The 15,407-nt window shown below is 36.6% G+C and overlaps 2 protein-coding genes and 1 pseudogene across 2 annotated transcripts; 2 read left to right on the forward strand and 1 right to left on the reverse strand.

Annotated features, from left to right (window-relative positions):
* The first annotated feature begins 3,562 nt into the window (after positions 1-3,562).
* Positions 3,563-5,235, forward strand: LOC137721218 (uncharacterized). Its single transcript, XM_068460318.1, has 5 exons — positions 3,563-3,860; positions 3,984-4,060; positions 4,225-4,261; positions 4,377-4,488; positions 4,620-5,235. The coding sequence occupies exons 1-5, from the start codon at positions 3,563-3,565 to the stop codon at positions 5,233-5,235; spliced, it is 1,140 nt and encodes a 379-aa protein (XP_068316419.1).
* A 900-nt stretch (positions 5,236-6,135) lies between these two features.
* On the reverse strand, positions 6,136-7,868 carry LOC137719671 (GDSL esterase/lipase At2g40250-like). The gene is made up of 3 exons (XM_068458710.1): positions 7,242-7,868; positions 6,501-6,765; positions 6,136-6,329 (listed from the first exon to the last, which is right to left on the reverse strand). The coding sequence occupies exons 1-3, from the start codon at positions 7,866-7,868 to the stop codon at positions 6,136-6,138; spliced, it is 1,086 nt and encodes a 361-aa protein (XP_068314811.1).
* Positions 7,869-9,125: 1,257 nt separating this feature from the next.
* Positions 9,126-15,331, forward strand: LOC137719507 (UTP--glucose-1-phosphate uridylyltransferase 3, chloroplastic-like; annotated as a pseudogene).
* Positions 15,332-15,407: the final 76 nt, after the last annotated feature.

A 15,407-nucleotide genomic window follows, 5' to 3' on the forward strand; every position in this document is an offset into this window, starting at 1 on the left:
AAAGTATAAAAATGATACATGAAAAGAAAGGGGGACATAAACCTTACCATTCTAGAAACAAAAACAACAAAAACACAAGGAAGGGGGGGGGGACATGAAACCTAATCTCTCTAAAACCGAACCTAAAGGTCTAAACCTGCAAAACAGAACAAGCAACATCATAAGGTTAAGAAAGAAAAAAACAAGAAGTGAGTCAAACCTGTATGTCAAGATGCACATTAATTTGAGAAATGGAAGCCGGGCAACATGGTCTGAAAACAAAGCAGCATGAACCACCATTGGAGGAGAAACATGTCATACTAAAGTTGGAGAAGACAAGCTCATATTAGCAAAATTGTCCGTAACTACATTGCCTTCGCGATATATGTGAGAGGCATAGAAAGTCATCTTCCAAATGTGGTCCAAACAAATAGACCATTGCATATGAAGAGGCCAAGGAAGATCAAAATTAGTCAATTGAAGGACAAAAATAACTAGAATTGTTTTAATATAAAATTGAGAGACTTGAGAGAAGTTGAGAGTTGTATACATTAGTTATTGTAGCACATTAAGTTAGCCGAATTGATTAGAACAATGTGCTTCAACCTGCACTAAAATTTGTAAGTTCATGTAAGTTATTTTATCATTTGTCAAAACGATACAAAAATAATTTGCGAGTCTTTGTTGATTTTTTTTTTCCTTCCTATTTTTCTTTCTGCAACACACACACATGATGATGATGAATAGATGATTGCTTATTATTAAATTAGGTAGATGAGAAAACGACAGACATCCTCATCTTCAAGCAAATCGATCCGCATAAACAGGATCACGAGTTTTCATGCAAGAAAAATAAATCAACAATTGCAATAACAAAACTGAAAAAGAAAAAAAAAACATAAAATATAACCGAGGTACTCTAGGGAGTTGACTTATAATTCATCATATGGAGTAGGTGTTGGGTGCTGCCGAATCTTTCAGACAAACCTCTCTTCCTCCTCTATTTTAATAGTTTTCACAGGCCAAACCAGAACCCTTCACGTCCATGGAAATGTCATGTGCACAAAAATAGATATATAATGTTGTTTTGAAAAACATTATAAAGAATATTTATAATATATATATATATATATATATATATATATATGACCTTGTAATAATTAATAAGGGTAATGCTTCCCTTGTTTTTATTAGTAAGGAGGAAATTCATCATCTCCTTGTAACGTGATATACGGTTTATTGAGAATATGCTATTTGTTATAATAATCGTCAATTTGTATGTACATATATGTAGGTTAAATGATTGCAAAATCAAACTAATTTAAAAAAAAAAAAAAGATGATCTTTAAAGTCTGAGAAAGATAATAAACAATTTCAAATAAGACATTTGAATAACAAAATGATGCCACGTTAGAAAAAATAACGAGAACTTTCTTCCTTATTAAAAATGAGAAAAGTATTATCCAGGTAGTAATTACTAATTCTCACTTTTCCTCGTTTTCATTTAAAGTAAACTGTAAACGATTGTGATGGTGGATGAACTTTTTTGAAGAGGCATAGCTAGTATTTCTTTGACGGCTGTGATTTCTCTCAGGATGCTTGTGATAAGTGAACAACTTTAGTCTTTAGTGGTTACGTATTATTATGATGAATTGATGATATATATATATATATATATATATATATGTTTTGTTGTAAGCTTGCATTAATGAAGGTTACAAGTTACACGAGGCCAGAATATTTGGTTTCAGTTCAAATATTTTGAGGTCAATATTTCTCATGCATGCCCGGCCTCATAATAATAATGTGTTAATCGGTTAATGCATGTAAATGAAAGATAGGGTATTCTTTCTTCAAAGTCGAAATCGTCTCACAAATCTCTGTGCTCGGAGCTCAATGATATAGATTCGGATTGTTGAAGAGAGAGAAAAAGGATTCAGACCTTTAGTTTGATTGAGGTGAGCTAATAAAATCGGCTAATAAGAACCACATGATTTAAAATGAGTGATCTGGATTTTCTGTCCATCAACCCCGAACAGAGGAAAGAATCTTAATTCCTTTCTTCCAAACACATGTCACGAGTTGACGACCTAAACTTCTTTTTTAGTTTGATAAAGCCAGGTACAAGCACAGGATTCTTACGGTTTCACAGGTCGCGTGCAAACCACTGTTTCTTCTTAACTCAAAGTTGACTACCAGTTTCCATGTGGTCTTTAGCTCTTAGTCGACATGACAACGTTAACAGGAGACAACAATATATTAATCTGAATCCAAAATGTTACAGTTGATCCTTTGGCCAAAAAGAAAAAAAATGAGATGCTAATCATATAATTTGTACCACAAATTAGACTAAGACGAAGATGAACTATAACTTATAGCAAAAATCTACAAATGTTATTATTTATTAAAAAAAAAAAAAGAGTATATCCTATGATTAGTCTAAAGTACTAAGCACATATTAACTAGATTTGGAAATGACAAATTTATGTAACCTGTATATAAAGGAAATCCCTGTCTTTTTTCCTTCTTTTTGGGTATAGTTTGCACATATATTAAGTAAATTATTATTCTCATTTCGATTATTAACAAACTCCCATGTAGTTTGGTAGGTAATGAGTTCTACTATACCAATAAGCATGTAACCATTTGGGTAAATAATTTGATGTATCCATGTACTGTATGTATGTGTGTGTGTGTGTGTGTGTGTATGAGTTATGATTCAGAAATACATGCTTTTAATATATATTTTGACATTCATTTTATAGGGCCAACTTTGTAATGTATTTCAACGATTCAAACTGTCTATGTTTTAGTGCATCATTTATAGAAATACACGCTTTTAATATATAATTTGACATTCATTTTATAGGGCCAACTTTGTAATGTTTTCAACGATTCAAACTGTCTATGTTTTAGTGCATCATTCATAGATTTTCCTTGCAAAAAAATTAGAGAAATCCAAAATCATTAAGATAGATGGTTGGATCGTTGATATATATTGCGGAGTGGACTCCACAAAAACATGTGTCAAAAGCATGTGTCTCTGAATCCTAACCCTCTGTGTGTGTGTAGAAACATGTTATTAGCACTCTTTAAAAAGTCATTATCATCCCTTTTTATGTATATTTTCTTCCTTATATTTTTACACATTCAAAGTGCAGTATGAGTGTTTTAAAGTATCGATAAAGCTGTCATGTATCTATATATATACGTACATGAAAGCTTGGACAAAATTTGCATCATATATGCAAGGCTCATATAATATTGTATAATGTATATAGAGAGAATAAGAGAGAGAGAGAGAGAGAGAGAGTGAGATGTTTAAATACTTTATTAATAGTATCATGTATTTATCATAACTAGCCATAGCTAGCCAGGATATATAAAATTTCCATCTCCAATTTCTCCATTCTTGCAAGTTCTAGCTCAACTGCCTATAGCTAGCTTGTATGCAAAGAATGGATCTCCCCAAACATCAAGGATCACTTCATGGTTAAAGAGAAATATGATGAGTTCAAGATCTGGCCATCACTTGCCCATCAATACCATACTATTGGGAAGCAAAACATAAAAGAGATTAGGGATGAAGAGTGAAAGCACCAGTATGGAAGAAGTTTCTAAATCAAGCCCTTCTACCAGCAAGAGGGAATACGATCATGAAGACGATGAGGGTGAAGAGGATGAGGTGGATGAAGATGGCCTTCAGCTGAGCAATAACGGTGTCAGCTCCAGCAATAGCACCATTGACGAAAATCATGAAAAGAAGGAAGCTTCTGGATCTGTAAGGCAGTATGTTCGTTCCAAGACATCGCGGCTTCGATGGACACCTGATCTCCATCTTCGCTTTGTTCATGCAGTTGAAAGATTAGGTGGACAAGAAAGTAAGTTTAGTACATATGATCAAAGCTAGGTTTTGTGATTAATTTATGAGATTAGCATAGCTTCCCCGTCAGTTCCTGGTTCCTAATTAATGAAGTATTAATAATTGTGTTTTAATGGTGCAGGAGCAACTCCTAAGTTGGTTCTTCAATTGATGAATGTTAAGGGTCTTAGTATAGCTCATGTCAAGAGCCATCTTCAAGTAATTGATTTGATCCAGATCGATTTCATGATCTTTATATATTTTCTCTGCTAAGTGTACTATCTATAAGATTCAGTACTATGCATAAATATAAACTAAGGGTTCATATATATATATATCTGATTAGTATTTCTACATTTTCTGGCTTTGATTTTAATCATCAGATGCATAGGAGCAAGAAGATGGAAGACCCCAATCAAGGTGAACAAGTTAACAAATTGCACATAGGCTCACCTACTCTTCCAAAAACTAATACGAAAGTTAGGGTTTACATATTTACAATCTTGAGAGATCTTGCTTTCTTATTATGTGACAGTTTTGACAGATCAAGCAGGATTTTTTATGGAAGGTGGAGATAACCAACTTTACAACCTTACTCAACTCTCCATGCTACAAAGCTTCAAAAAATGGCCTTCGTCCGGATTAAGGTATGAAATAGTTCTCTTAATTTTACCGTTTAATTTTGAACAATTTATAAATAAAGTGTTTTTTAGTTTTTCGTTTTTCATTTTTCATTGAATCCTGATAGTAACCATTTCAATCTTCTTTTTTGTATTAGATATGGTGCTACAGATCATTCCTCGTGGCAAGGCCGCCACCACCACCACCAGATATACGGCCCATACCGTTCAAGTAGGACTACTGGACTACTTGATCATAATACCAGAAATATTGGACTTTATGGTTCAGTTGCTGAAAGAATACTTGGAAGCAACAATAACAATATTATGACTACTTCAGCAAATCAGTTACATACAAATCTTCAATCTCCCAACCCTGGACAAACCACTTGGAGTAGGCATCAAATTACTCGGGATGAGTCATATCAAACCGTGATCCACAGGCCATGCCAAGATTATCATAGTTGGAGTGCAGCGATTCGAAATCATCAAGGGCAAAGCATGCAGAAAAGGAAGGCTTTGGACACAGACAACAGTGACTTGGATTTAAATCTGTCACTAAAAGTTCCACCAAAACATGGTCATGGATTCGGAAAAGGTTTACAGTGTGGAGGTGATAATCATCAAAAACGACTCATGGGTTGTAGTTTATCTCTCTCTTTGTCCTCGTCCTCGTCTTCAAAACTTGGCGTGAAGAAATTCGAAGGTACTACTGGTTACGGTGACAGCAAGCACGGGAAGAACATGGCAAGTACTCTGGACCTCACTCTATGAATGAGACAATATTAATATTATTCTAAGTGAGATCTTGAGGTACTTTCCAAAATTAAATTCGACCAAATTAATGAATTTTGAACTTGACCACTGTCATATTCTACCGTCACAGAAAAGGTAATGATGTCTACTTGTTCGTTGTTCGATCATTTGATTTTGTTGTATGTAATGTCTTGTATCGATCCATGATATATAGATAGCAATATTATTCGCAAATGATTCAAAAACTGGTGAATAACGAGGTATAAACAGACGAATGTGTTTTTTGGCATTACCAAATATGCACAGTTTGGTGGTCATATATGTACATTGTTTTGAGAGTTTTTAGGTTCCTATTTCTTGGTTCTCTTTGTTTTATTAGTTTTTAGGTCAATAAAAAACCAAAATCTTGGTGCTTGATTAAGAACAATATGTCTTGGAATTCGAAAATTTATTAACTTTTATATGTTATCTCTGAAACCATATGTTCCTGCAAATAATATTAACGTTAATTTTCCTCATGAAATTTCGTTTTAGATCACATGAATTGTCTTTCGTTTAGCCAAAACACAAAAAGGAAATACTATTTGTCTCCTATTTTGTAGGCTACAGTTAGCCACATTTGATGTCAAATGTATTGAAATTCTCAACATGTATGATTACGAGGTCGTTTGGAAATACTTTTAAAATGACTTAAAGTGCACTTAAAGAAAATATTTTAATGTTTCAAAAGTAACCAAGGATTATTTCCCCAAAAAATACAAAAGCTAACCAAATTTATATTACTTCAAAACTTGAAAAAAGGAAAAGAGTGCATTCTTGGATCGAACTGATTGTGTAATATATATATCCTGCCGTATTTACCTTGTCCAAGTTACTAATTACAAGAAAAAAGAAAAAAATTGATCAATCCATATCCAGTCAAGCAGTAAGGTGCGGCAAGACAGTCTTCTCTGATATGTCAGCAAAAACTTTGTATGCTGCTTGGGAAGGATGCATGGCATCCCAGAACAAAAATTTAGAAGGGTCTGGACACGTCAGTGAAAGCTTCCCGCACATTGGACCTACCTCCACCATCCCTGTTCCACAGCATCCTGCATGTGTTTGCACAAACCCTACACACATATATCAAGTATTAAAACAAAATGAAAATTGATAAAAAATTAAGCACAGAAAATCAAAGAAAACATTTATATATATATATATATGTATGTATGTATGTATGTATGTATATTAGGTCTGTAAAATGATAAGAGGCGTGGCAATATTCAAAATCACATACTTACCATATTTAGATGGGTTATTGAACATGTCCAAGATGGGATTGTAGGTGTCGAAGTAGGCGAGCCTGGAACCGGGGAGGGAGGCTTGCAATCTTTGGATGAGGCCTTGGAGGTTGGTGTTGTAAGCCTGAGAGTCCTTGTTTTGCTGCCCCACGCACACACGCCGAAGCCCATTGAAGATGCTGCCAATGGTCAACTGCATTGGCAAACATCCAATTGGCGGAAGACCCGCCACTTGAAATCTTCTTGCTCCCCTCTTATATAGGTTCTGCCATGCATATCACGAATAACATTATAAGCATAGTATGTCGAAGGTTGTGTTATTAATTTATCTAAATTATAAGTTATAACATCAACACATAAAATTATAACAGTAAACCCTACCTTAATTAGACAACCCCTTAGATGTTCTTTTTTAGTAATGACAATCGATTAATGTGGTCTAAACATAAGTAGCTAGTTGTTAATTGGTTGTACATACCAAAATTAAAAATCATCTTGGTAGATCTAAATTGATCTTAATTACTATCAATTAAGTTTTATTAAATTTTAATTTTTTTTAGGGAAAGGACTTGCACGAATAATCATGCAGGCACACAAAACATTAGAATCATAGACTCAATTAACCATCACAATTATGCATGTCTAAAATTACAGCAAAAAACCTAGGATTCGATCGTAACCCCGCTAGTTAATGTTACCAATTCACCAGGTCACTTGATTAAGGGGTACTTAATTATATACCTGAATGAACGACCTGAGTCTTTTGAGAAGAAAATCCTGGTACCCTGAAGGTGAAAACTCAATTTTCCTCCGTGTAACAGGTACATCGTAGAGGTTGAACACCATGTCATTAGTACCAACACTAATCACAAACACAGCGTTGTTGACAATCTCACTACAATTCTTCTCCCCAACAGTTCTCCTCATCCTCCTCAACGCTTCATCAAAGTCCTCCAATTGCCTCGACAAACTCGTAGCCTTCGACACGGCCAAGGTCAGATCATCCAAACCGCTACCGCCTGACGCGAAACTGACACCCGTGAGCAAGTCACGGTCAGTCAGTCTCCGGTCATGGTAAGCGGGCAACAAGTCCTTGAGGCCAAGTTTGGAGACCATGAAGTCCGTTGATAGTTTTCCATTGGAAAACCTTCCCGTCGGGACGTGGTTTGGCAAGTCCCGGCCGTACGGACGGTGGTCACTTTTGAAAAGGGTGAATGGGAGGCGGTTGTTGTTGCCCGAATCCAACGTTGAATCGCCTAAGGCGAAAACGGCGGATACAGGCGGAGATGCGGTGGTTGGGATTAGAAGAGATAGAAAGGAGGCCAAAGAGAATAAGAGTACAAAGAGGACGGTGGTTTTTTGCTCCATGATTAATGTGTTTAATTTCTTGGAAAAATGAACACGCAATTAATTAAGAAATCTGTTAAAAATGGATATCAAACGTATTAATTTATATAGAGTTTGAGATGATTGAGTTTGGATTTGATTAAATTATTTTTAAACTTAATTAGCTAGAGTGTAAAAGGAGCTGGCAAACCCTAACATAATACATGCACTAATTAGAATTTTTACAAAAATGGAAAAGTCTATGCACTATACTTCCAAACAAAACCAAATTTTAATTACCGGGCGTCGGATTCGTCTATAGTGTAAAGATAAAAAAAATTTAAACGTTAAAACCGGAAAAAACTACTTTTTAGTGTTAAGAAAATGTTAAAATGGGAAAATAAAAGATAAGTTTTATCTAAATCGGTTTTTAACATCTCATATTAACTGGAAGAAGATTCTTCTTTGGACGGAAGAGTTTTCCAAGTAAGTCGTTTCAGTCAACTTCCATCTCTTCATCCTTTGCCCATTTTTGATACTTTTTTCAGTATGCTCAAAATACGAGATGGTATGTCATATCTTATTATACTATTAGAAGAAAACTTCATTGTTAATATGTGGTGTCTTGACCCGTATTCCGAGCACCCCAAAAAGTCTCTCTATTTTGAGATAAAGGGTAAAGAAGGGAAGATATGTAGACAGAAGATAATAATTTATTCATTTAGACTCTGAATTGGGTTCAAACAGGCCAGGTTTTGGGGTAGGCTGAAGCTTTGAACCCTTGGCTCGAGCTCTACCCATCAACAGCGGGCCGGGCTAGTTATGTCCATGCTGCGAGAACAAACTCATTGGACGCCTGAGGTTCGTTTTTGGACATTCATCAATTTTATTTATATATATATATAAAAGACCTTTTATACTCACATATAGAATTAACACAAAAGTCTTAGTGATTTATTAAGGAAAGCAATTATTTTCTTTGGACACCCAAGTTTTGAAAGTATGTACTTTAAGAAAATGATTCAGGTTCTTGAATTTTACCAAACACGAGATAGAATTCGTAAAAATTATTCAACAAGGCTCGAAGGAAATTCCTAAAAAACTGTTAAGAATTATAAAAAATTTCATAAAGTCGAGAATAAAGTTTTTATTTTGTCTGTGCCGGATCATAAATTAGTAAGTATATCCTATATGACGCCACGCGAAGGTAAAAAAATCATTTTTATTTAAAAATTTAAAAATTCATTAGAAATAAAATGAAAACTTAAAAGAAACAGACTGAGAAGCGTATGAGGTGCCTTGATATTTAGGCCACGTCATCCTCCTCCTCCTCCTCCTCCTCCACCGTTGGACGGTTTTGGGACCTCTCTCGGCTCTCTCTCAACCTCCCCGTATATTCTGTCAGCATCTCCTCCTTATCCTTCCCTCCATTTTCTCTCTCCTCTTCTCTCTCTCTGTCTCCCCTTCTTCTTCGTCTTCCTCTTCTTCAAATTCTCTCAGTCGCTCTGGCTTTCTCTGTGTGAAAAATGGCGCGTACAACCCCAATTCTCAACCGAAACAACACATACTTGCTCTTCACCTCCGTTACTCCCCACTCTCACTTCCACTCCTTCACCTCTCTCCGCCTCGCCAAACCCTCACTCTCGCACTCTCTCTCCTCTTCCTCTTCTTTATCGTCGTCGAGCTCGCCGTCGTGCCACATCACGCGTGTCACCACCGTTCCGGTAGAGTACGCGCCGTCAGCTCCCGACTTTGACTTCCACCAGGAGCTCTCGCGCCTCAAATCGCTCCGTTCCAGGCTCGCCGACTGCGATTCCCTCCGCGCCAAGCTCAGAGTGATCGACGGCGATTCCAGAGTGAAGCGATTCTTCAATTCCGGCAGCGGCGGCTTCTCCGCGGCTTTAGCTTCGCTTAGTTTGAGCTCCGAAGAGCTGTTCTTGTTTAAATGCTTGGTTGCAGCGGGGCAAGAGCACGTGCTCGGTTGGGGGTTCGGGTTCGACGGCGGCGAGGTGGATTCGGCCCGGAGCTCGGTGAAGAGCGCGCTTTACGCGCTCGTAGCAATGATTGAGAAATTGGATGTGAATGGCGAGGGTTCGGGGATGAAGATTGGAGCTTTGCCTTTGAATGATGAAGATTTGAAGGACTTGAAGAAGCTCTTGAAGAATTTGGGAGAAATTGAACAGTTCTATAACTGCATTGGAGGAATTATTGGGTCAGTTAACTCTTCCCTTCTGAATTTTATTGTCAATTTTTAAACTTTAACTATACTATTGAGCTTTCTAGGAGTATTAAAATTCAAGTGCTTACTGGAAAAGCAGGTGAGAATGCTTGTTCAGAAAGTGCTTCTATGACCGATAAGCAATTTTAAGTTTTTATGCCAAACATAGTGAGAAGTGCTTTTGGTGGCTGGAGGCACGTTGGGCCCTTTTAAATTGAGAATTGAAATGAATCTAATTACATATTTGGTGCAGATACCAGATGACAGTATTGGAGATTCTAGCTCAATCGAGAGTCGAAATGCAGATTACAAATTGGGCCAAGAGCATACAAGAGAAATGGAATGCCAGTTTTTAGAAATTCATGCTCCCAGTGGACTTGATCTTTCTCAAAATGCAAAATATGCATCTCAAGCTGCTTTATGGGGAGTTCAGGTTAGTGCCGGGGTATGTTCCTCATTTGACGTGAATGATATAAAGTCGGTTTCACTTGAACTAAATGATCTTATTCATTTTAGGGTTTGCCAGACCTAGGTGAAATTTATCCTTTGGGAGGTTCTGCGGACAGGCTTGGTTTGGTTGATCCCAACACAGGTGAATGTCTCCCTGCCGCAATGCTTCCTTATTGTGGACGGACTTTATTGGAGGGTCTTATAAGAGATCTTCAGGTATAAGTTCTCTGTTTGTTAGCTTAGTACTTGACAAGAATGAGTTAACATTAAAATTATTTTGTAGATGGTGGAGTTATATGCATCTTAGATTTTGTGTGTTTGAATTGCAAGGCTAGAGAGTTCTTGTACTTCAAGATGTACGGGAAGCAATGCATCACCCCTGTTGCAATTATGACAAGTGCTGCAAAGAACAACCATGAACACATAACTTCTCTTTGTGAAAAACTTGAATGGTTTAGAAGAGGTTGATCAAGTTTCCAACTTTTTGAACAGGTTTAATGTGCGAAACTACGAGATCTTTTTCTGTTACTGGTTGTCTACAGTGTAATAGTCTATCTGGTTTGAGCAATGAATGTCATTGCTGAGATAATTGCTTGTGAATTTCCAGCCCCTTGTTCCAGCTGTTGGTGTAGAAAATGGGCAATGGATAATCACAAAACCATTTGCACCTGTATGCAAGCCCGGTGGTCAGGGTGTAATATGGAAACTTGCTTATGATAAAGGCATTTTCAAATGGTTTTATGATCATGGACAGAAGGGTGCAACTGTATGTATGACAAGTTAGGTGAGCCATAGTAGTATATTTAATAACATAAGTCCCTTATTCTTCTTCTGCTGGACAATTTTGTTAATTTGGATGCCAAACTCTGTATTGACCTATATATGGTGACTTTCCAGCAATGTTGTGGCAGCTACGGATTTGACTCTCTTGGCACTGGCAGGGATTGGTTTACATCATGGCAAGGTACACTTGTGAAAAAGTGATTTTAGATCCTCCTCTTTCCTGGAACCTGCCAAATAGTTAACCCTTAGTTGCCAAAGAGCAGGAAGTTCCTAGTTTAGGTCAAACACTCTACTCCTTATCTAATTTCCATTGCTATGGACTACGGAGTTTGTTTGAGTTTACAGTAAACGGTACCTAAGAGAGTCCTTAGAGACTTTGGAGTTCTTCTCATTTACTGTTTTTACTTCTTGCCTTTACTTGCTACAGATACTGGGGTTTGCATCCTGTAAGAGGAACTTGGGGGCTACAGAAGGAATTAATGTCCTAACTGAGAAAAAAATTCTTGATGGAAGGTGGGCATATGGTTTGTCTTGCATCGAGTACACAGAGTTTGACAAGTTTGGGATAGCAGACGGACCTCATTCTCGAAATAGGTATACAATTCTATAAATCCAAATCTCTAGTCTAATGTATATGATTTATGTGTTTTGATGTCCTTGATGCTTGTTGGCATGTGAACGGCATGCTTACTAGAATATTAGCTTATACAATAATTTTTTTTTCCCTGTTACATATTTCCATTGTTGTTATTCAGTGATCATCTTTATGCTAATTTCCCATCTTATCGAATATGCTTTTTTAAGTGTGAAGTTTGGCGTGTTAGGAATGAAGCAGAGTGGAAAATTCAATATGATTTCTTATTACTGAATTTCATTATACACTAATTAATCATTCTATGTTCAAGGTTGCAAGCAGAGTTCCCTGCCAATACAAACATCTTGTATGTAGATTTTCCTTCAGCCGAGTCGGTCGGATCAAGTAATAGTGGAAACAGCTTACCAGGCATGGTGCTGAATGTTAAAAAGCCTATAACATTTATAGACCAATTTGGTAAACAACACAGGTACTTTCTTAAAACTTTAAAGTGCTGCTTTCGCAAGTGACTATTTTGTCTGTGTCGGTAATACTTGATGGTAGATATGCAAAGATACCTCAAATTACCTTCTTTCACCAATGAATATTAGTAACTCTGCATGGTATGCTAACCATTACAGTGTGCACCATAAGAGAAGTCAGAACTTGTACACATGAATGGTTATTAGCCAGTCTCTGATCACTTTTCATTTGTCATAGTGTCTCTGGTGGAAGGCTTGAATGCACAATGCAAAATATTGCCGACAGCTTTCTTAATACATGTCCATCTCGATATTATAAGGGTATTGAAGGTATTATTTCTGTCTGTATGGTGGATCATTGAGGCATACCAATTCCCGTTATGTTTTATGCTTATCAATAATTTTAGTGGCTATAACTGTTGGCAGATAAGCTTGATGCATTCATTGTTTATAATGAACGAAGGAGGGTCACATCATCTGCTAAGAGAAAAAGAAGACATGCAGAGAAATCTTTACACCAAGTATGTATGTGTTCTCTGTCTCCAATTTAGGACTAGAGCTTGGACTGAATTAAGTTTACACTTTTTTGGCACAGTATAGAGGTAATTTTCTCCCTAAATTTAATATGTTTAAGTTGAATTCATGTGCAGATTCCTGATGGTTCACTGTTGGATATCCATATCCTACGGAATGCCCATGATCTTCTCTCACAATGTGATATTGAACTTCCTGAGGTACATCCTCTTACTTCTTTTGTAATAATGTTAATTACTTCCACATTGTGTGAGCTATCACTAGATACTAAGGGGTTGTTTGGTATTCAATTTGAAAACAATTGTATAAGTTCTAAAAAATGATGAATGTAGCTACGTTACTTAGTACTCATTAGTTTCAAAAAAAAAAAAAAATTTGGATCCAAGAAGGATACCAAACAGCCCCCAAGATTTTCTCAATGTAAATTCATTTAATCCTTGTAGCAAGCCATAGAGTTTTTTGTTTTTTATGAATTTTTTTTTATGCTCAGTTATGGTATTCTATTTCTGATATGCTGCAGATTGAAAGTAATGAAAAATATCAAAGTTCTGGACCCCCATTTCTTATTCTTCTGCACCCTGCTCTTGGCCCACTTTGGGAGGTCACCAGACAAAAAGTAAGTCAATGTGAGCTAATGTACGATTTTAAGGTTCAACGCATTTTCTCCCTTTACTTCGCTGTGTATATTTTATTTACTTTCTTCATTCAAATATTGAAGAACTCAATAGTTAAGCAGAAAATTGTCTTTGTCTATTAGTTCTATGGAGGCTCAAAATCCGAGGGCTCTGAGTTACAAGTAGAGGTTGCAGAGTTCCTGTGGAGGAATGTTCAGGTTCATACTTTTCACATATTAAATTAAGGATTATGAAGTTTTTGTTTCCTTTGCTAATCACTGCTTCCTACATTCCAGCTTGATGGAAGCCTGATTGTAGAGGCTGACAACGTTATGGGCTCAACTAGGATTGATCAAAGTGGCGAACCCATTTTACAATACGGGCATAGGTAGATTTTTGCTTTAATTTCTACTACTTTTTAAGTCTCTTCAGAAACGATGAGTCCATTTTACAGTTGGACTTATACTTACAGTCTGTACATCCCATAGGTGTGGAAGATGTAAATTACAGAATGTAAAAGTGCTAAATGATGGAATTGACTGGAATTTTGAAGACAATGTGTACTGGAAGCATGATGTTAAACGCATTGAGGCATGTAAGATCATACTGCATGGAAATGCTGAATTTGAGGCAACTGATGTTACATTATAGGTTAGATTGACAACCAATTAGTATAGATATGCATGGAGGATAGACAAAACTGTTTTCAAAGGCTTTTTAAAAGATTCTTAATATTAGCATCCAATTTGGACCTTGTAATTTTCCTCAATGACTTTGGTGAATGGAGGTAACATCTAATTGTTAGGAAAATTTAGGAAGCTTATTTGCTGCTTACGACCGGATGCAGGGAAATCGTATATTTAAAGTTCCAAATGGCTACAAAATGAAGATCACAGCGGGAGATTCAGGTACATAAGATTAAGAGGCTTTGATAGTTTGGTTAATTTTTTCCATTGACTTGAGATTTCTAACCCCGACTAGATCGACTTTTCTTAAAAGCACTCTTACTGATAATCAGCATAATGCATTACTCATTATACTTAGGAATGAGAACATGTGAATGGTATTTTGCTATCCTGCTACACAAAATACCGAACTGAACTGAAGACCTCTCCTAATACGAACCATACCCTTTGCAATCCAAGGAAGGGGGGATAGTTGTCGGCCTTTTTCTTTCCGATTTAAAAGAAAAATATATAAAAATTTAGGGAGAGGAAGGTGAGGAGTTTAGTGGCCGCAGATGGGAAAATGTTTGATGAAACGTAGAGATTTATATCCCAGGAGGTAGACTTGAGCTTAACGTTGATGGTTAGAAGTGACCCCCTTCTCTCTTACAGGCACACGGACCGGAATGCATTGTCACATACATAAATATGTGCTAGGCAGTCATCAATTCATCCATCGTTTCATTGATTTTACAGGTTTCGACTCCCGACTTGAACCTATTGAACAGAACATGATGGATGGTGGAAGCTGGCATTGGGAGTACAGGTTAAGGGGCGCACATATTCAGTTGGAAGTGGTAGAGTTGTAAAGCACAATACAAAATACTCATCCTCGCCATAGGTGAATCGTGGTTCACCGGTGGATGTGGAACTCACCCTCATAATATCAGCGTTCAACTCTAATTGGTTTAACACAGTTAAACCATTTTCGTCTTCGGAATTGTTTCTTCTTTTTCCTCTTTATTTAGTAGTAGTACGTTAAGTTAAACTGTCGAGAAACCTTTAGGTTTCACTCCGGCAGCTCATTGTATCCATTGTTTCTTTCATTATCGGTGACGGGGAAAGATTGTTTCCTCCTGGAGAAGCTGATGTAAAAATGGAGCAATGAAATATATTCGATTATTTCGTTTTCAACAAAAATGTATAGTGTTTATCATTACCAACTGTAAAATTTCGAGAGTAGATCCGGCAAGAAACATAA

This window comes from Pyrus communis, chromosome 16 (assembly GCF_963583255.1).
Source record: "Pyrus communis chromosome 16, drPyrComm1.1, whole genome shotgun sequence".
Classification (NCBI taxonomy): Eukaryota; Viridiplantae; Streptophyta; class Magnoliopsida; order Rosales; family Rosaceae; genus Pyrus; species Pyrus communis.

Bases quoted from the DNA above. Each gene is read 5' to 3' on its own strand.
- LOC137721218 (XM_068460318.1), top strand. From the start codon at position 3,563: ATGAAGAGTGAAAGCACCAGTATGGAAGAAGTTTCTAAATCAAGCCCT. The intron at 3,861-3,983 runs GTAAGTTTAGTA...TTAATGGTGCAG, and splicing joins AAGATTAGGTGGACAAGAAA to GAGCAACTCCTAAGTTGGTT. The intron at 4,262-4,376 runs GTGAACAAGTTA...ATTATGTGACAG, and splicing joins GATGGAAGACCCCAATCAAG to TTTTGACAGATCAAGCAGGA.
- LOC137719671 (XM_068458710.1), bottom strand. From the start codon at position 7,868: ATGGAGCAAAAAACCACCGTCCTCTTTGTACTCTTATTCTCTTTGGCC. The intron at 6,766-7,241 runs GTATATAATTAA...TATGCATGGCAG, and splicing joins GACTCAGGTCGTTCATTCAG to AACCTATATAAGAGGGGAGC. The intron at 6,330-6,500 runs GTAAGTATGTGA...ATATGTGTGTAG, and splicing joins CAATAACCCATCTAAATATG to GGTTTGTGCAAACACATGCA.